This window comes from Arvicola amphibius, chromosome 9, assembly GCF_903992535.2.
Source record: "Arvicola amphibius chromosome 9, mArvAmp1.2, whole genome shotgun sequence".
Lineage (NCBI taxonomy): Eukaryota > Metazoa > Chordata > Mammalia > Rodentia > Cricetidae > Arvicola > Arvicola amphibius.
The window spans coordinates 28,741,427-28,763,517 of record NC_052055.2 but is presented as its reverse complement, the minus strand read 5'-3'; the positions used below and the strand labels follow the sequence as shown (position 1 = coordinate 28,763,517).

At 42.6% G+C, this 22,091-nt stretch overlaps 1 protein-coding gene across 3 annotated transcripts in view; it reads right to left on the bottom strand.

The window, feature by feature from the left end:
* Window positions 1-22,091, bottom strand: part of Khdrbs3 (KH RNA binding domain containing, signal transduction associated 3) — a 153,215-nt gene that overhangs the window by 65,744 nt on the left and 65,380 nt on the right. For all 3 annotated transcript variants that reach the window (XR_005287001.2, XR_005287000.2, XM_038344100.2), the window contains exons 3-5: window positions 12,382-12,498; window positions 8,894-9,040; window positions 1,070-1,209 (exon numbers count right to left, since the gene is read on the bottom strand). Coding sequence is in view for 1 of the 3 variants with exons in the window: in XM_038344100.2 (XP_038200028.1) it covers window positions 1,070-1,209; window positions 8,894-9,040; window positions 12,382-12,498 (404 nt within the window). In the remaining 2 variants the exon portion in view is untranslated. The remainder of the gene's footprint in view (window positions 1-1,069; window positions 1,210-8,893; window positions 9,041-12,381; window positions 12,499-22,091) is intronic.

Sequence of the window (22,091 nt, the reverse complement as noted above, 5' to 3'; positions counted from 1 at the left end):
TAATTTCAAGCAACACCAACAAGTGGCAATGAAGATTCCTACTAGACTTTTTCATAGCAGCCCTACCTACAACACAGCAGCACAAACAGCTACTGACTACTACTGACTAGCACACTCTAAGGAAGTAACTTTATCCCCAAATGAACTTGAAGATATAAAATAACTGCTATTTTAAATTTCAACACGTAATGTATCTGAAAAATAAATTTCTACATAGTTGCCACTTTAACAGAGAAGTTAAAATTACTAGCTGGGGGTGGGTGGTGATGCAGACTATAATCCCAGAATTCAGGAGACATAGGAAATCACTGTCCCCCAAAATAGTTTCATAACAAAAAGATTCGCCTCTTTATCTCAAATGTTAAGATAGCCATCTCAGATTTCTCTTATTTCTTTGAAACATTTTTTTCCTATTATAAACTAATCATCAATTCAAAGACAGAAATATAATCTTTGTGTCCACATGCTAGCTCAGTAGTTTTCATAAGTCTGAGGTTATGGACAGTGGACACAGGCAGAGGCATTCAGCGGGCCTCATGCTGCCTGACAGTATGCTCAGCACTGGTGGGGAACAACCCAATAGGTGGCAGTCAGTACATGCGGAGGGTATCCGCTTATGGTGCCACTGCTACATAAGGACTTAAAATCAAGCTCCATCTCAGGGAATTGGAGAGTCTGTGCTGGGGAGAATCTGTGCTGGGGAGAGTCTGTGCTGGGGAGAATCTGTGCTGGGGAGAGTCTGTGCTGGGGAGAGTCTGTGCTGGGGAGAGTCTGTGCTGGGGAGAGTCTGTGCTGGGGAGAGTCTGTGCTGGGGAGAGTCTGTGCTGGGGAGAGTCTGTGCTGGGGAGAATCTGTGCTGGGGAGAATCTGTGCCAGGAAGGCGTGCAGGATATATGCAAGCTTAAGTTCAACTTTCTCACTGCAAAGTCAGTCTCCTGACTAAGACATCACAGTGTCTGAATGCAGGTTTGTACAGATCTACTGACAACTATTTCCACCTATTAATGACAGCAACATTCAAACTACTGCCATGGTCTGCCAATCTAAAACAAAAAGTAATTATACCTACCTGGTTATTGCTGGTGTTGTTACACCTCTTGTACGCAAAGTGGATTTTCCTCGAACCACTGGAACATCTGCATTTTCTGAACCTCCATTCAAATATGTTAATTCCTGGAGCTGCGCTTGCCTGATTTCATCATTATAGTCCTGCACAGAAAAGATATTGAAAATACAAAAAATACAAAAGCACTTAGACTATCAAGTAAGCAGGTTTTTTTTTTTTTTTTTAAATAAAATGAGGTCAGGAAAGCAGTTAAAATATGAATTTTTAAAAGAGAAACCTACAGTCTAAAATATCAGGTAAACCCATGTCTTTCCTTTTCTGATGCATAATTTCCAGTTGAGAAATCTGTGATGACACAAGGCCACATAGCTGTGACGTGGACATTGCTATGCCCAGCTCCATTCACTCATAACTACTGAGCACCTACATATCAACTAACAGAAAAGCCCGAGGGAGCTGGTCATAGCATATTCACATCAGGCAGACAGCAATGCACAAATGCAAGCACACACGCACCCATGCATGCTTAACTTTTTCACACTTCTAAACTCCAGGACTTCCTGCCTAGGGAATACTGGCAATTATAGCAGGAGGGTCTTCCCAACTCAATTAAGATAACGAAGATTATTAAATAATCCTAGCACAGACCTGCTCAGAGGCCCATCAGAGGTAATTCTAAACCGTGTCAAGTTGACAATTACCACTACCATTATGCAGCACAAACAAGAAAGTTCCAGATTTATAAAGTTGATTAAGCAATCTGATTCCTGTAAATTTATACTGTTTTCACAAAGCAGCAATCTCACATATTAAACTCTGAAACTACGACTCCATCCTGCTTCCTTCCACTTTGTAACTATCCTCAGTTCCATTTGATAATCAACAAAGACACAGAATAAACAGATAAAACTGTATGTATCATCACTGCTGTGCAATATTTACAAACAGGAAAGTCTAACTTAGCTGTCTACTAGTCAGAGGAACTTCACTAGAGGGCCCATCTGCGGAAGAGAGACCACGTCATCAGAGTGAACTTCACTAGAGGGCCCATCTGCGGAAGAGAGACCACGTCATCAGAGGGGCGGCTCAAAGTTCCACACAGAAGGAGATAAAAGACTCAAAGAGTATTAAATTCCAGAAAACAGAGATACTAGTTAGGTCAGATGGTGCTCTAGGTCAGCTTGGAACACAGGTGGAGAAAGTATCACAAAAATGAACAAAAAGTACTATATGGACAAATTATAAAGACAAAAAGGGGACTAAAAGAAAAAGCAAAACCTAAATCATGTAAAGCCATAAGTCATTTTAAAGGTAACTTTCAATAATTACAAGGAAAGTTGCTGAGACAATGTAACAAGTTTTAGGGCATAAACTACAGATTTAGGTTTACATTCTGGAGAGGACAAAACAAACCTTCCCACTGTAGAAGAGGCAGAGGAATGAGAAAGATCCAGGGTGTCACCTGAGTGCAGCCACACACAGTCTATGCTGCATTACAGTTTATCAACCAGCTCAGGGAGCAGCCTGGGGACTGGCTAACAGAAGAGAAACCCGTGACCAGATGAGATGGACGGAGAAAGCGTACATGGTCTCCATCTCCGTGAGGTAGAGGGAAAGACAGTTAAGAGGCAAAGTGAAGGCAGGAATGTTTCCTGACATTTGGCTAAAAAAGGGTACTGACACAAGGCTTCACAGGTTCAGAAACTGCAGGGGGAGTTCAAACTGGAAACCCATAAACACACATCAGTGTGGAGGGGAAATTCAGGTGTGCCCTTAAGTATTTATAAGCTGAGTTAAAAATCTGAAACAGTACATTTACAAACAAAACTATGTCTTTTCTCCCTGGCTTTCCCCAAGTACAAAGCAAAAAATAGTAGATTCCATGGAATAAGAAGAATCCCATGAGCACTGCCAAGAAGAAAGCTACGAAAAACCAGCTGAAGGAAGGGACGCACTGAAATGAAAATCACTGCTGGTGCAGACAGGGCGGGGCCACACACAGAAACCACTGCTGATGCAGACTGGCGGGGCCACACACAGAAATCCTCTCCCAGACCTATCAGTGCCTCAGAGCGCTCATCCGCCTCTTTCCATCGTCCCCAACTGTCTAAAATAAGACTGCTAATATCCTATCAGCCATTTTGCTAAACATGTGTGAAGATTAATAAATAATTTGCAAAGCACATTCTAAATAAAATGTGCTAGAAAAATGCTAATACTCGCCCCACGGAAGATTGTTGGGAGCTGTGATAGCTGTGGATGGCGGCTAAAAATAGATCTGATGAAAAGATCATGACTGGAACGCTGTTTAGACAGCAGAAAAAATTTGGAAAAGTCAGGTTAAAATCATTTGCCCTAAGTAAGATTAAATGTTTATAAGAGTCCACGTTAAACATTAGCTTTGCAAAACTATTTTAAAATACAGATACCAAATGGCTGGATGTATGACTATGTGTTTTTTAAGGCAGTTTAAAAAGATTTGGTGGGTTTACACTTGTAATATCAGATGGGCAGGTGTGACAGATACTATATCAGTGGTGGTTTATGGACTCACACCTTTAACTCTCCAGGGGAAAATAAAACCACTGAACCATTTATATGTGCTTCACTGTAGTTTCCCCCCCTCCCCCCCGTGTCCAGTCATATGTGCACATGTCTTTTCTACCCAGTGAATTCCGTGTGCTATGTGAACCTGGAGAATGAGGAAAGTTTCTAAGTGACTCATTAAAAGTACCGCTACAGCACTGACTGAGGGTTGCCGGCCCTTGGGCCTGATGACTTGAGTTCAATCCCTGGTACCCCCATATGGTGGAAGGAGAGAAATGACTCTCGCAAGTTGTCCTATGACGTTCACAAGCTGAAGCACGTGCACTGCCCAACAGTTAACAGTAACATTGGAATTCAGTGTCTTCTCAGACCAAAAAAAAAAAAAAAAAAAAAAAAAAAAAAAAAATTTCGTAATTATTTCCCAAAATATCACAATATTTATGTTGAAGGTTTTCTTGGGATCATTGCTGATATTGTAACTTTGGGAAATAACTTTAACTCTCATTATCTGAAGACCAGCTAAATAAACTTTGAAATGTGCACACAATATAATACAAATATAAAAAAACAGTATCATGAATCTTCACTGAAACAAATATACAAAATCACATAAATTTGAAGAAACAAAAAATAGTGAGTAGAGATGGTATATTTTAGATACTGAGGATAGTGTCTCTATGAAGAACAGTCCAAGTAAAACGGCTCAAAGACACCATCTAAGGAGTCTGAGGAGGGACTCAAGCCATACAATAAGATGAAAATACAATAAAATCACTCATGAAAAATTGCTAGATGCAGGTGAGAAAAGAAGAGTCTGAGGCATGTTTGCCTGGGGATGACACCTCTCCTCCACTTCAGCCAGAGCATGAAGAACCCATAGCTCTGAAGAGGAATAAAGGGTAAAGCACCCCTTGCCAGCAGTAATGTGGCCACTGCAGTCAAAACTTCAATAGTAAATAAATGAGGAAGAACAACAGATCAGCAAGCCTGTTATGGCCACCTTCTAGGCAAGCAACACTGGCTCACCAGGGGGCAACAAAAAACGAGCCCAGGAAAGAGCCAGGCAAGACCTTGATAAGCTGTTGTGCACACTTGCCTCACAGGGAGTCTGTGCAGAGGAGATATCAAGGACTCCCAGCAGGAAGGAAACGCAAGGTAGACATGAAAATGAACCATGCTGGATTCCATAAAGCATAGCAACAGGAAAATCAATTTAAAACAGGCTCTGAGCACACATCCCTTGGCCAACCATTGGTGACAGCTAAGCCACGTAGACACAGCATGTTCTCTTCTGGATGGACAGAAAAAAATAAAAACAAGAGAGAAAGACATAAACACACCTAAAAGCATGAAGGGCGCAGAGCCCATGGATTTAGTTGATCATAATTATAGGAGAAATGGAAGACAGAATGCCAGCAACAGCAGCTTTTTGGAAGTGGAGTACACAAAATTCAGATTTTCTGTGGTACGTTATCTAAACTCAAATACAACAGATAAAGAGACATGCAAAGAAAATGTGAACAATTCTTGTAGAGGCAAAGCAGGCAAAGGCAACCGTAATAGAAGAGATGAAAAAGTAAAGCCACTGCTGGCAAAATCCCCTGAGAAGCCGCTCAGCAGAACTGGGATAGTGCAACTAGGGAACCTGAAAGCAGGCCATTTAAATAGCCCCACCTGAACAACAGAAAGGGAGAAGAAAAACAAGCCTGCAGCTATAGGACAGGAACAGGCAATCCAACATGGACTGACGGCTAGGTCATTCAGGGTGGAGCAGAGAAAGAAAAACTCAAAGAAATAACAACTGAAAACATCCCATATGTAAAGAAAAATATAAACTTAGAGATCTACAGAGCTTACCCATCACAATCATGACAGACATGTGATAGCCACAAAGTTCAAAGCCAAACTGTACACATAGCAAAAGAACAAGGTGTCAAGGACAGTGATGTAGGTGTGTCTTCTATCTATCTGATGATTTCATTGGTTAATTAATAAAGAAACTGCTTGGCCTAATAGGTTAGAACATAGGTGGGTGGAGTAGACAGAACAGGAAGAAGGAAGTAAGGTAGATGGCTCAGACAATTGCCCCGCCTCTCCTCAGGGAGACAGATGCGATGGAGCCAGCCACCAGGTCAGACATGCTGAATCTTTCCCGGTAAGACACCATTCGTGGTGTTACATAGATTATTAGATATGGGTTAGTCAAGATGTGAGTAAGAGCCTGAAAATAATGGGTCAGGAAGTGTTTAAAAGAATACAGTTTCCGTGTAATTATTTCGGGGCATAAGCTAGCCGGTGGCCAGGAGCTGGGCGGCAGGAAGCTGGCCCACAGCTCCCCACTACAGGACAGAAGCTAAGTGACTCCTGGAAGTAAGGGGCCACAAATCATACAGAGGAATGGCCAAAGAACTGTGGGCACAAACTGCCAACCAAGATTTATAAAGCCTACTCCACCAAGTAGAGCAGGTAAACTCATTCTTAGAAAATCAAAAAGGAAGCAGGTCTACTTTATCAGAAACATTAAAGTTAGTTCTTCAAACTCAAACCTAGGGCAGCTCCATTCTCACAGAAAGTAACACTGGAAACGACAAGGGTAAAAGCACTTCCAATCAGCCAGTCTTTCCTGGTTACCGGCATGCGAACTTTAACAAACTAACAGTAAACCGTATTTTGCAACAAGTGAAGCGGACAATATATGAAGAGGGAGTGAACGCAAACATAACCTTACAGATTGACCAGTGTGATGTGCTCCTGTCAGAATAAAGGAGGGAAAACCACAGGATCTTTCGATCTCAGTACCAGTAGACAGAAGACTGGGGAGAGCAGTGAGGGTGGGGTGACACACACAGAGACAAAAGACACCAAGGAAAATATCACAGGCACCTGGTGATCTTCAGTAACAGTGTGATAGGTACGTCACAGAAGAATCCTAATAATTCAGATAACTAGGATTTTATTTAATTGCCCTCTATTTTTTTAATGCCTCTATTTTTTTCAAAACACTCTCTAGAAATAGTAAAACTCCCAGCAAGGTCAAAGAGCAAAATCAATATGAAGAAGACCAATTGTACCTATAAATAAATGTTCTATTCCCCACACTACCAAGAAACATAAAATATTTGGAAATGAGGCTAGAGAAATGGCTCAGCAATTTGAGTATTTGTTGTTCTTGCAGGGGACCAGGATTTGATTTCCAGCACCACACAAAAACTCACAACCTTCTATAACTGGAGTTCCAGAGGACCCAACACCCTCTTCTGGCTTCTGTGTGCACCACACACATAGAATACATATAGACATGCAGGCAAAACACTCATACACATAAAATAAAAATAAATCTTTCTGTTAATATTTGAACATGGTTTTTACAAAATAAGGCAGGATGTACTCTGAAAAAAAAACAAAATACTTCTGACTTTAAAAAATATTGTTTTTGAAAATGAGTACTTCATATTCATAGAAAAGAAGACACAAAGTTAAAATTAACTCCCAACTCATCTAGAGATTCAACAAAACATCTAGCAGAATCCTTGCTAAGCAATGTGGAAGTTGGAAGATGATCCTAAAGCAAACTTGGAAATGCAAAGGAGCCCAGACAACTGTGAGAAAGAACAACAAACCAGGGCGCCTGTCACACCTGCACTGGGGAGAGGACACAACTTATATCACAGAGACAGAGGGTTTGGGGTAAGCCTGGGCTAACCTTACTGAGAGATTTTAAAAAAGGAGAAAATCAACACAAAGTTGAACAATTACATAGCCAGACTTCAAAGTTCATAGAAAGGATGAAGGAAAAGTGTGCAAGTGGATTGGGACAGGCTGACTATAAATGAATGGGGCAGAACTGAGAGTCCCAAATACAAATCGTGCTAAGCAATTCAACAAAGGAACAAAAGAAAAGGTCAAATTTAGATTCTAATCCCATACCATATACAAAAACCAATACAAAGTAATTTAAATGGAAAAAATCTTATGAGATGTTTTTGTTTTGTTCTGTTTTGTTTTTTGGACAGCATCTCGAAGTGTAGCCCTAGCTGGCCTGGAAATTGGTATGAAGGTCAGGCTGGAATTGAACTAACAGAGACCTTCCTGCCTGCCACCCAAATGAAGAATTTAAAGGGGTATACCATCACACCTGGCAAAAAGATCCTTAAACAAAATACTATTAAACCGGTATAAACAGATAGCAGAAGATACTATTAACTTTGCTTTGACAGACAGTTTTTTAGCCAGTCCAGATTCCGGGTTAGAAAAATAAGACCCTACGTCCTGATAGAGGACTGTAAAGGCCATGGGATGTACCAACGCAGCCATCTATAGAAGAAGGAGTCTGCCCTATGTGCCACAGCTGCAGTTTTTGTCATCTATGTGAATAGATGGTTCCCAATGGCCTCTCTGTCAACCTACAAACTCTGGAGGGAAGGGACTCTCATCATTGGCTTACAAGTGTCTCCCACTTCAACATAAATGTCGTAATTGGTTCCTTGATAATTTATGAACATGACCCACACTGGATGGAAGTGAATCTTCCCACAGAGTCCAGCACTACTCAGTACAGTCTCACTGCAGACAGCTGCCTGGCGGATACAGTGGCTTCTCTGAAGCATTTGTCCATAGAGACAAGTTTAGCTTCTCATGAGCACACAAAAGGCTCTTTTCATGGCTAGCGAAAGAGGGGATACATTCTGCTACAGAGAGGGAGCGAGCAGCCTCCAACTACAATATTCCCTTTAACTCATCACTTCATGGCTTCATGGAAGTGCCTAGCGTCTGAAAGTTCTCCAACAGAGCACATGCCTGGAAGCCCTTGTCTCTGAGCATCATCACAGGCATGTCTGCATGCTACACTCAACCATCCACTAAGGTTTCTATTTTCCCCTAAATGACAAATTCCTAGGGGACAGGGACTGCTTTTATTTAAGTCTTCATGTCCCATACCACTCACAGACTAGGCATATGAAGGACATTGATGACTAAGGGATGGCATGGAATTTATGTGGCATTTTCAGGATCACATAAAAACTTACCTTGGAGTCCCAAAATCTGAATTAATGATTCAGCTCTTCCAATATTTTAGTCTTATAAGCTTGATGGCAATATTTAATTTGTCTAAAATTCCACTGTTTTAAAAAGAAGCACCATGAGGTCTACAATACAGGACACATAGGAAGTTCTTAAGAGGGACAGTTACATCAGCAACAACTAGGACCCAGATCATCGGGACTTTGAGGAAAGACACAACCTTAAGATACAAGTCAATGATCAGTGGAAAGTACTGACTGGGATGAGGAACTTCTTGATCTCTTCCAAGGCGTGTCCCATTCGGGCATAAGCTTCGGCTGGGGGCGCAAACACTTCGATGAGCACGTGCAAGTCGTCATTGAGATGGAAGTATTTCGCTTCTCCACTTTTCCTCAGCTCTTCCTCCTAAAGAAAATTCCATTTAAAATGTGACATGTCCAAACAGGAAAAACAAAGCAAAGCAAAAATTTCCCAAAACACATTTGACACATACTTGTTATAGAAGACTTTGCAACAAATAGCACCCCAGGATGGTTTTAAACTACACATTTAAGCCTATGTTTCCCAGGTCCTAAGGAACCCTGGACAGGCAGCCTACCCTGCTGGGATACAGTCGCCCTGATGCCATCGCCCCTAGGGAATCATCTGCCCTTGCCACCTGCCGACTCCTGTCTGCTCCTGCCTGCCCCATTATCTACCCTAGCTAAGTACAAACCTCTGCTCTACTTGGCTAAGTGCCCAGCTCACTTCTACACTCTCGATGCTCGTTGTATAATGGAGGCTAACACCAAGCTTTACGACAATTCAAAACATCCAAAAATGTTTCAACCTCACTTCATTCTTCCTGGTTTTCCCTCATTAGCAGGCGACTGCCAGAGAGCAGACCCTGAGTGCCCATCTTGCCTGATGATTATGAAATGCTGGATTATGCTTTCATTTTTATCCCCCAATTCAGCTGAATTGTGAAGGATGTCATGTGACTCATCACTGTGCAATCCAGAGTGAGTTCCAAAAAGTTGTCCCATGGCTTCATAATGAAGGGAAGTGTGCTGTTTGCGGAAGGCTGCAGACTTGACTGCATGATGTTGGGCAGGTGCCTTTATCTTCTCAGGAAGGATTTTAACATGGGGCAGCACTAGTACACTGTCACCTCATGGGCCTGCTGAAGTCAGACTCCTCAGGATAGCATCCAGCGTGCTACCTACAGCAGGACACACCTATGACACAGGTGATGTGACTGACACCAATGAAGGCCCAACAGAGCACAGCACCAGTGCAATTATAGGAGGGCAGCCACTGGCAGGTGTCAGCCTGACTGTAGCTTCAGCGGTATAGCAAATAAATGAATGTAATGAGTTCTTGTTAAATTTGCTATAGTAGAACTTAATGTGATTTTTTTTTCAAGTGAGAGTTTTAAAACTAAGTAAGGGCTATCTCCTCAGAAACAAGCATGATTAACTGAGAATTTATGCAGGCTAAAGTTAAACTACTAAAAAGATCAAGTGCAATCAATAGCCAAGCGTTCCAGCAGGGAAGAGCTGGCTCCAGGACAGCAAATGGGATACTGATGGTGCACACCTAAAGGGAAACCTGTTACTTAAACTATCAGCTGCAGTTGCTTTTGGTGAAATGTTTGTGAGGGTTTAACTGATTGACCACATGGTGGAGAAAGCAAGCATGGCAAGGAGGAGGAGGAGGAAGAGAAAGCTGCTAGGGTGGAGTGAAGAGGAAGCTTTGAAAAAGTAAATACAACATAGAGCTTGCTACAGTTTGGATCTTGGTTGTCCCTCACAAGTACATGTCCCCAGAGGTGACTGGGAGAGGTGTCTTGGAGGCAATTCTTCACATCACTGAAGTGTGCCTTGGAAGAAACAGCTGGTACCAATCCCATCCTCTCTCGTGCTTCCTGACTGTAAGTGGGTGTTTTTGCTGGTCTACAATCCACACATGATATGTAGTCTTGATATAGATCCCCAGACAATGAAGTCAACCCATCAAACAGTGGTACCCCAAAACTGGGGCAAGAATAAGCCCTTTCTCTTTTGTAAGCTGGTTATTCCAAGTGTTTGCTCCAGTGATAGCAAGCTGCAAGCTAACACAGATGAGCCAGAAGTACCCATGGAGGTTTTAACACAAGTAGCCAAAAAAGGGCACTACATCCAACACAAAGATACACAGTTCAGTCTCTATGAGATTTGGGTTGATAGCTGGATACCAGTAAAACCTGAGAACTATATTCGGAGCATTTAAACAAAGATCCCAATTAAATACCCAGATGCCAAAACAAAACTGCATCTTTCTCACCCAAGGTGTCTATCTAGTTAGCATCTTCATTGCCTGAACCATGGAGGCAGCTCCTTGTAAGGAGAGCATACTTGTCAAGGTTATTTCTCCCTCTTGTTACCTCCCAGCCCATGCTCACAATCCTTCTTGTTCCCTGAGTCTAGACAAATGGGGTATAGGTATACGATGATAGTCACATCCCTTGTCTTCCCAGGATCTGGAACACGTTTCTAGAGGGATGGGATGAGGATGTGATGTACTAAGAAAAAAATCTCTGAAGAGATTGAGAATTAGCAGATCTGACTCTAGTACTGCTCTCCTAAGAGCCACCAAGCACAGTTGGGCTCATGAAATCAAAGGACAAAGACTTCTAGTTCTATCCCACCGACAGCAGGTGGGTGGAATGGAAAATGTACAACATATTCTCCTCCTCTAGTTACTCTGTGGCTTGACAGATTGATCAGCGAAATGCAGAACCACCAACATGTTAGGTGACAGATCCATGAGGTCAGAGATGGAAACAGGAGAACTGCTGAGCGGGTGGGACATGCTCTGGGAAAGAGGTCTGAGCTTGTAAACAGGGTACGTGTACTGCAAATGCAGGGCAGACACTCAGTGACAGGCATCAGAAGAAACTACAGGGGCAGATGCCTTGGTGCTCCCTTCTCCAGACAGCTCAGTGCTGCTCAGGTAATGCACAAAGTCACCAGAGTGACAGGGTTGGGGTTATTCGTTATTTCACAACACAGATTCCTCTTTCTTGAGGATGACTGGTTACTGTCATTCTAAGGTGCCAAATGTGCCAGCAGCAGAGAACACCCGCAGCCCTATTAGACAGAATAATCTGAAAGGATCACTGAACTTTGATAGCAAGCTGGTGGTGTTAGGATCCCATTTACTGCATGGACAACCAGGCACAAACTATGACCGTGACTGCATACACAAGCCTAACTGGGTGAGAGCTGCCGCCCTCGCTTCTTCCCACACCTGCTGAGGCGTGATGATAACAGGCCCACTAGGATAGCTTCACACTGACGCTGGAAACACTGAATTTCTACCCTAAACTTTTTGGGGTCCTGGAACCGCTATCTTAAACTTGGTATGAGTCTGATAGACATGTTTTCCACTTCCATTAGTGCTGCTCTCAGAGCTGCAAGGCTTCACTGTGTTAACCTAACAAAATAACTGATTCTTCTGGGTAATCCAGAGAATGGCCTAAGTTACTGAGCCTCGGTTTTATTACAGGTACAGCAAAGAAAATATCTTTCATACTTCCTAAGGACAACATGGAGTAAAGGCAGATTTCTTATATTAGGATACAACATTGTCCCATAATTCCATTTGAGCGTCTACTTAGCTCTTAGACACTAGGCATTAACATTAACATGGCAGTTGACAGACAGACATGACAAACATAATAGTACATGATCAACAAGGTCTCCATTGTCTATGATCAATATTACCTTTGCCTTGTCTCTCATGGAACCTTTTCCAAGGATGGACATTTTTGTCAGCGTTTCTTCTTGTAAGCGCTTCAGAGAATTGCCACGCGGACCCAAAAGCTTCCCCACAAAGTTGAACTAGGAAAAACAAACCGTCCATATTTGTAACATTCAAGTCTTGAAGTAGTTTATCAGCCTTGAACATTGGGAAACAATGCCAAACACCACTTATCACTAACAAGCTTTATCTTCCTGCTACATAAATCATACTGTCATGTTTTCCACAAACCACATAAAGTGATACCAAAGATGTAAAGTTTAAAAAGAATCTTTTGAACTAGCTATTCCAGTGACAGCAATAATTATGAATTTCCTATTAACCACAAACAGGGTTAGGATGAACATCCAGGTGAGAAAAACGGTCCTGGAAGGGGACCATGGGTGCCCAGGTTTGTCAGCACTTAGTGTTTGTTCACCCAATGAATGGACAGAACCAGGTGAGTTCTCCGTGACTGACAGAGGAGTCACAACAGAGTAAGCCTCTCCCAGAGTAAGCAGCTGTGAGAACTCAGGGATCATGGACTCAGAAAGCTATGGTTTCTAATTGGACAAGCAGGGAAGAAGACAGTTACTGCACACAGGCTCTGAGCTTAGACTGTCGTGGTACACACTGGGAAAGCATCCGTCCTCTGTGCCCTTGGTTCACTCTCCTGTGCAAAGGACAAGAGGAAAGGAGCCACTTTCCCAGGGTCATATGAGGACTGGGTAGTTTGGTGAGAATCAATTATTCTAACATACTTAATATAACACACATACAAGAAACACCTTGAACAAAGGTGTGCTAATGAGAAATGTGGAGTAAGTTTCTAAAGCTTTTCCATAATTGAGACAAATTACAAACATTTGTGTTGCAAACCAGAAACTAAAGCAGCTCACCATTTCTCTTTGGTAAGAATTCTGAGATCACTGCTGTCTTAGTGATCTAGGCCATGGCTGTTGCTGTCTTATGGGAGGAACAACACTCACCAGCTGATCTAACTATGGCACTTCAAGTGACTTCCTTGAAATCAGAAAAATTCTAAAGTCGAAATGGCATTTTTCATACTCATTTTTAATTTTATGGGTCTTCAAAATTCAGTTTCATCTTCACATGGAATTATTCCTTACTTTTGAAATTTGAGTATATTTTATATAGTTTAAACTTTCAAAGGAATCACATGGCAGGGGTATCAGCCTCCTGACCCATTTTTGTCTGTCTGTTCTTGCCATCCACTCTGCATCATCTTCTTACAAGTTTCTACTGTTTGTACAGTGAACCCCTGAGCTGAATCTCTAAGTTTAGACAGTGGATCACCTGAGTTGGACCTCCAAGTTTCCATTAATTTTTCTGATTTGGTCCTTTTGAAGAATGCAACTATATTTCTTGCATGTTGATTCTTTGATTTCCTTTATAGAATGTCCAATTAATAAACAAGGTTTTCTCCTTTAATTTTTTTTTATTTTCACAATCCCTCACTCACCCATTTCAAATCCATGAACTCTACTATTGTTACATCCACCATCCCTCCATACACACGTGTGTGCACACAAACAATCTGCTGAGTCCATTTGAATCTGCTCATATGTACATGTGTGAAGAATGTGTTGAGAGCTGACCACTTGGGATTGGATAACCTACCTTCTCCTTCATCACAGGAGACTGACTCTTCCTCTCCCAGTAGCCACTGATAGCCTGTATTTATTTCATCATCTGGGGGAGGAACCTTGTGGGATTTCCCCAATGCAGGATAGCATGTTAATGGGCACTGTTATTTTTCAAGTTTTGTTTGCACAGCCGTTTTGTTACTATTCCAAGTGTGCAGCTTCCCTGTCATGTCTATGAAACACTGCCTCACAGATAAGTCCTGGTCCACCCCATCTTCCTTCATGATCCCTGAGCATTAAGAAGAGAAGCTGCATTACAGATGTGCCAGCTGAAGCTGGGCTCTCACTGTCATTTACTCCCTCCATCTTGACCAGTTGTGGATCTCTGTAGAGGTACCCATGTACTGCAAAAAGCTTCCTAGTTGAGGGGTGAGAGCCACGTATGTATGGGTGTACGGATAAGTATTTAGGATGCAGTTAGAAAGTTAACTTGTTTAGGAAAGTAGCAGCAGCAGGTCCTCCTCTAGGGTCCATGACCCCACCAACAATGGGTAACAATTGGGTAGGGTTACAGTAACAAGCAACAATTACTTCCTATGTTGACTCTAACTGGATAGCTATTGATTACCCTGACGCTATGTCACCATGTCACCTCGGAATCACTGGCGGCAACTTTTTGGCCAACCATCATCTTGAGTCTCAGGCTTCACAGCTGGGAGAACTACGGGTCATGTTTCTCCCTTGGCAGCTAGTGAAGCTAGCCCCTTCTGATACTGTGGGAGTCGGGCCTCAGGGAGGAGACTGCATGTTAGTTGCCCAAAGTGTGTGGTGTCTTCAGCCATAGGAACTAATGTACAAGTTAAGGGAGGTAACCAAGAGCTAAGACAATGGTCTCTATTACTTCTGGAGTCTCTTGGACTCCCTGGACAAACAACTAGAAGGGAGGCTTCCCTTGCCTGGCACTAGGGTCTTTGTTAGATATCTATGCCTCCTGGGGGAACACTGGCACCCTGTGTGGTAGAACGCCATTGAAATTACACATATATGTGTGCGCAAACACACTGTATGAAAGTATGCATACATGCACATGTATATGTATGTGTGTAGGTGTGACTGTATGTATGTATTTTAAAGACCACAAAACACCTCCTATGGATTCCCTCCCTGCCCTCCATGTACTTTCCAACTACCTTCCTAGTCCTCCCTCTGTATTACCCCCTTCCCTGACCACAATGAAGCCCCCACCACAGTTTTCCCCTTTCCCATTTCACAGCACACATGCCCCACTGTCTCCATCTTTTCAGCCCCTATCATGGTCCCGTTCTACTTTCATGGCTTCGTCAGTTACTCCAGGTGACATCTAAAGATTTGGAGCCAGATCTACAAGAACTAATGAATTTCAGCATTTATTTCTCCATTAAGTCAACATGTATGAAATAATTTCATTTGTTCATCTGCATTAAAAAATGAAACTGCTATCATTTCTAGAAGCAATGATTCCTTTACACACACACACACACACACACACACACACACACACACACACTCACACAAACAGGCAAAGTTCTGCAACCGCCAGGATGGCAAATGGACATAGAAAGTGTTTCCCTACAGAGAGTGCATATGAGCTGCAATAATCATGATTTTCACTGGCCAAGACCAGCTGCCCTTCTAGATAGGTGATATGAAACTGCCCTGGGGACAATCAAAACAAAACTTCAAGAGCACATGCGGCTTCTGTTAAGAGCTTCCCTTGTTTGGGTACTCACCCAGAGTTGACTAGCCCACATGGATGCTTTACTAACTCTAAGTCAACACTGAGAACTGACTTTGACTGCCTTGCTCTCAGTTGCAAAGCATTCTTCTTCAAAGTCCCAAGCCCAACATGGGGCACTACCTCCCTGTCCCTCAGTGGCTCAAGCCTCCAGGCTGACTTTCCCTGTGGGTCCTGGCCTTCTGTGTGCACTGATCTATTTACAATGCTTGTGCAGGGAGCATACTAACTAACTAAGGAACTAATTAATTAAATGCTAGCAAGCTCACGTTGGAATATGCTTAAGTCTGTTCATTTTTCATCAGTCCTACACTGACAAGCCATCTGCTGGCTATCTCCTCTCAGACACAATGACTAGAGGCCTTTCTCTACATTTTTTCTACTTCCTTCCCACAACAGAGAGTGGTCAAAGAGAGAGTTGACCATAGCAGGTCTCTGACTAGAACCCAGTGGTACTGTCCCACTCTTCTTAGAACCTATGACCTGATGTTTAGTATTCTCTGTGAATGTTTATGTCCTAACGTTAGCATTCTCCCTCACAGAGTCATCAAAGCTGAGCCACCACCATGCTTCAACACAGCCCATGTAGCTTGGCCGGAGAGAGCTGGAGAGAAAGTTACTCTGTCGCTGACAACAGAAAAAAATAGCTGTTCGCTACAAATTATATATTCCACAAAACCCTAGCCCCACAGCATCCCTGGCACACAAAGAAAGTCATGATACTCAGGCAACTGCAACAGCATGACGGTATAATTCAGTCACTGACGAATAAAGACTGATATTTTCTTGAAGGATAATTCTGTTCCCAGAGCCCATAGGGAAGGAAGGTGAGAATACTTAATCCACAATTCTCTAATGAACTGATGAGAAGCAGAAAACAGTCACTCCTGAAATACACCCAGAACCATCTAACCCATCATTCACCTCTAGGAAAAAGGGCAAAAAATTGTCTAAGTGCCAAGTGAGAAACAAAAGCAGTTCAGAGCCCTGATACCAGTATTGAGGTCTGCTCAATGAAAACTGAGACATGTACACAGATGATGGTGTTTACTAAGAGACAGAGAGCAAACATATGATGGAGGAGGGTCATCTGTCTATGTGTTACTTTCATTGGTTAATAAAGAAACTGCCTTGGCCCTTTAATATGACAGAAAATTAGGTAGGCGGAGTAAACAGATGAGAATGTTGGGAAGAAAGCAATTAGGCAGTCACCATGACTCTCCTCTCCGAGACAGATGCAGGTTAGGATCTTTCCCGATAAGCCACCACCTCGTGGTACTACACAGATTACTAAATATGGGTTAAAGCAAGATGTGAGAATTAGCCAATAAGAGGCTGAAACTAATGGGCCAGGCAGTGTTTAAAAGAATAAACTCTGTGTAACTATTTCGCGTAAAGCTAGCTGGGTGGCATGAAGTGGCCCACCGCCCCTATCACTACAAACATGGATGGCCTCCAGGACAGTTACACATGAGCTGAGCTGTGTGTGAGTGGCCTATCCCAGTGAGAAGGCATGGGCACAGGCAAAGCCTCAGGCACTGAGGAGTTTCTCAGACAGAATCAGAAGGAGAACAGGAGAGGAGATGGGAGTGAGCAGTAAGTGACTCTGGGACAGAGAAGGGAAGAGCAGAGCACAGACACATCCAGCCAAGACCTCTGGCCATCTCCTCTGCCCAGAAGTTCAGAAATGACTTCCTCATTGTGTTAGGTTACTGCCTAAAATTTTCCACATTACTATGAATTTAACAGTTTAACAACAGCAAGTACATGAAAGGAATGAACATCGTGTAAATTCAAAGCCATGTGCAGCCTAGGCCTTCCTTGGAGCTCCTTCACTCTCTACGAGTCCCCATTCACTTTTCTAAGAGCCTCTCGATATTCTGAAGCTACTCGCTCCTGCATTTCTTGCTATATAAACCAAACTGTTTGAAAATATTTCCTTGGATGCTTGGTACTGGAGAACATACTTTATTCAGCTCTGAAATCTCCACCCCAAGTCCCTTTCCTAACCCTCCATGCAGTGCCAGAAACAATCTAACCCTAAAGTGAACAAAGTGTGTGGAGGGAAGGGGAAAGCAATAAAGTAATGACCTTAGGATCAGGAACCTGAGCACCTGCCATCTTTTGTTGGTTATGTTGGGAAAGGCACATCTAAATCAGTAGGACATAAGAACACCCTTTGGACAAGAAGCAAAAAAAAAGGACTTCAGAACAGGCAAGTCCTGTCCCTGGGGCTGATGCTCAGAGGAAGAGCACTTGCTTAGAATGCAAAAGGTCTTGGATCTGATCACTGACAGCACAAAACAAACAAAAAATGTAAAAACCATAAGTGTGCTTCCAGTGTTGAGTCCTTCTGCTAGCTCTGAGCTCCTCCACGGTGTATCAAACAATGGCTTCCAGGCTGTGCCTTGCCTTGAGTGACTCCACTGTGGATGCACATGCTCAGAGAGTTACTCTGCATCTTGCTATGGCAGCAACAACTATCTTCTGTGCAGAGCAAAACAAACCACCGTGCAGACTGATAGCTATAGAATTCACACAAGTAAGGCATTACCACCTATAACTTACCAAACATAACCAGAAGTCACCCACACATGGACATCCTGAAACCATATCAGAAAACTCAAACCTGAATACCCCAGACCAAGGATGCAAGATCATGAAAGAGGAAAATACCTTAGTATCTGCCTTTTGTCATTTATGTTGAAAAAGTCATCTTTCTCCACCTGTAATCAATCTTTCAGCCTTCTAGATCTATATAGAAGAGATGAACAGTTTCAAAAGTTTTCTTCTATCCACAACTGCTCACATGTGTTTCTCTTCTGGACTTCACAACTGCTCATACATGTGTTCATACACACAATAAAAATGTAATTTAAAAAAAACTTAAAAGTACTAGAGAGGTAAGAGCACTGGCTGCTCTTCCGGAGGTCCTGAGTTCAATTCCCAGCACCCACATGGTGGCTCACAACCATCTATAATAGGACCATCATGATGCCCATGCACAACACTAGAACATTAAAAAAAAAGACTCAAAACTACTTACAGGCACACAGTAATGTGCTTGGGGAACACAGGAGGAGCCATCTACCCCTCAGCAGACCATCCAAACACACGTCCTTTCTCACCATGTCCACCTCGTACACATCCTCAGCAGTGTTTACCTGGTCCCCTACAGACACTTGTCCTGGCATCTGTCAGCTCTGTGTTTGCCTTCAGTAACCTCGAGCCCTGTTTCTTCTTCAACAATCCCTCTGTCATTCTGCACCATCAGACACATCACTGTACAGAGTCTAAAGATAGCATTAGGAATGGGCACTAGAACATAGAGCTTAGGGTCACCAGGGACCACACAGTCACGGAAATGGGACTGCTCGGTGAACTGATGCTGACAACAGGGACAACTTGTGAGCTCACTGTCACTGAGCAGTTTCATACATACAAAACTGAGTGGGAAATACAAACCCAAATTAATACTCAAGTTCTTTCAGTAACTACTGGGGCCTTAAATACAATCAAGCATAGAATACACCACAGGGACAGATGGCAGGACCCAAATTTCTGGACTATAAGTGCTAACAGACCAAGAGTGCCTTCTACTCAAGGACGTTATAAAATTTTAATGTGCATTTAAAATTCTTAAAAAGAATATATATCCCAGGACAATATAAAACAATTGAGGTACAGATCAAACAATGTTAACATATTCTCTAGAGATGAAGCTGAATTATGTTAAAAAAAAAAAGAGGCTTCAGGTAATTTTTTGGTGTTTGAACATAATATAAAGTACACATTCAAAACTAATTTGAGAAACCAATAGACTAAGAAGCAGGTCAAGCAGGCCCACAGACGGGGGTATTTCACACGGATGGCCACCATCAGCACCTTCTGCGCATATCACTTCAGGCGTGCCCAGGCCCCTATACCTCCCATGTATGAAGGTTTATAAAAAGGCACATTTACATCTTTAAAACACCACTGCTGTACTACCACTGGTTGGAAAAAAAATCAATGAAGAAAACAGGTGTGGGACTCAGCAGAATAAACTGGATGCAGAGATAATTTCAGCTGAGAAAACTTTCTCATCACATTCCCGCGGCACCTGGCACTCTCCAGGTCACCCCCACCACTCCTTCAGGTTCTGGCCCTCCACCTCTCTGAAATTAATTCAGCCTTCAGCTCTATTATTTAATGAGATGAATGCTTTCCACCATTAACATTATAAATTCTCTTAGACTATGCAAAACCTACTTCGATTTTCTATCTTTCCTGCATAATAGCTTCTCAGTAAATACTTATGAAATTAAAGCTTATTTGCCCCTCAAATCTAATGGTGCCGCTCAACAGTTTATGCCAATTTTCTTTGCTGCTGAGATTATTGTAACATATTTAAGCTGCCAATAAATGCTATTATTTCAATGTCTTACTTTTCCTAGCAAATATAACTATTATTTGTGGTAAAGTACACCGCTGCTCCATCGAGTGTTGCTTTTAACGTGGGATTCGCAGATGGTAGAGAACCCAGTGTACTCAGGCATCACCAAATCTTTAAAAAAAAAAAAATCAATGGGATTACAAGTAATTTCTCCAGATTCTATGAACAAGGAGGCAAAGATGTGGGCAGCGACACGCAGGTGACACGCACTTAGAGACTCCTAGCTTACAGACTTCTCATCACCATTCAATCACAGTTGAATTTGCCAGTGGAAGATGTATGTAAGATAGCTGGAAAACATTAATTCAGAAAATCAAAGATCATACTAGGTTAGAAAGCAGGGGATTAACCAGAGGATTTAAAGTCAAAGGCAAGAAGCAGATGTGGATAAGAGGCTCTTACTCCAGTGTGCGTGAGGGAGGGCAGCATCCACAAAGTGAGACAAGACAGAGAGAGGGAAAGATGAAGGGAGTCGGAAAAAGAAAATGCACAAGGGGTCACTGGGGTGGGGGCTAATGAAGGGGTAACGAGCAGGCAAAAACGACGTCCTGGGCTGGGGACAGACTCTTAAATAAACTGCAGTACTTGTTTACTGTAATAAAGAAAACAAAACAAGAGGAAAAGATCCAAAACAGTCACGAGCACCTACAGGCTCAGTTTCGGCCGTCAAGTCTGTCTACACTGCATCCAAATGGAAGAGCCAACAGGTGTTTGGCAGGACATCTAGAGAACAAGTGACAGGCTGAGGGCATACAAGACAAAGTCACTCTAGCTCCTAACGCCAACTCTTCTTCCCATTCTGCAAACAGGCTTCTGAGCATACATACTTCATGCACTTTATAACAGCAGTGCAGTTATGTGTATTATTTGTTTGAGTGAACGTTCAGGATTTTGTTCATGGTAGACATTACAGTGTGAAAAAGGAGTCACGTGGTGCAGATATGCTGCCTCTCCTCTCTCCATCTCCACCTGTGTGTCTGCTTCTGGGCCCCACAGTGGGAGCTGCTCTGCTCTGCTCTGTCATTCCAGCCCGCCAGGATGGATGGAACCTTGGCAGCTGTGGCTCTAATCCTCATTCCCTACAGCCCTGTGGAGCGGGTATTCTACCACAGCACTGCAAATTCTAATGCAGATGCTGATACCATCAGCATCTTAATGAGAGGCGTGAGATCCCAACTTCACCGCCTTAGCCACAACGGCCAAGGACAGAAACAACAAAATGCCCATCGGGAATAAAGAATTAAAAAGTGAGATATATACAGAATGGAAAATAGTGATGCAATAAAAAAAAATCACATCACTGTGACAACACAGACTAATAGAAAGAGATTTATGCTAGATAAAATACACCAGCTACAGAGACACAAACTTTGTGTGGTCTCTAAAAGAGCTGAGTAAAGAAAGAGTGGGTAGAAAAGGGAGGGCTAGGCAGGGGCGATGCTGATAACAAGTTTTGGTTAACCAGGAGGAATTAGTTTGTGTGATCAACTGTATAGCAAGGTGATACCAATGCATGTATCAAAATGTTAGAAGTCAGGATTTTTCATGTTACAACAGAGAGATGACAGTGTTTAAAGTGAGGGCCAATACGCTGCATGTGGTCATAGACAGCACTGTCTTCCCACGCATTTTCAAGAACCACACTGTATGAGTGGGGGTGAAGGACCACAGGAGGCCTGCTCAAGCTGGGGTTCATCATCAGGTCCCGAAACATATTCATAAAAACTGCGCTGTTCCCCACAAATAAACTAACCCCCAGACAAAGTAATAGAAATAATTAACTACAAATGGACCATCTTATTTCTACAGGAAAACTGTCAGTTTTATACATAAATCCTCTGGGGAAGAAGCTGCCTCTGAAAATTGCAACCTTTAATG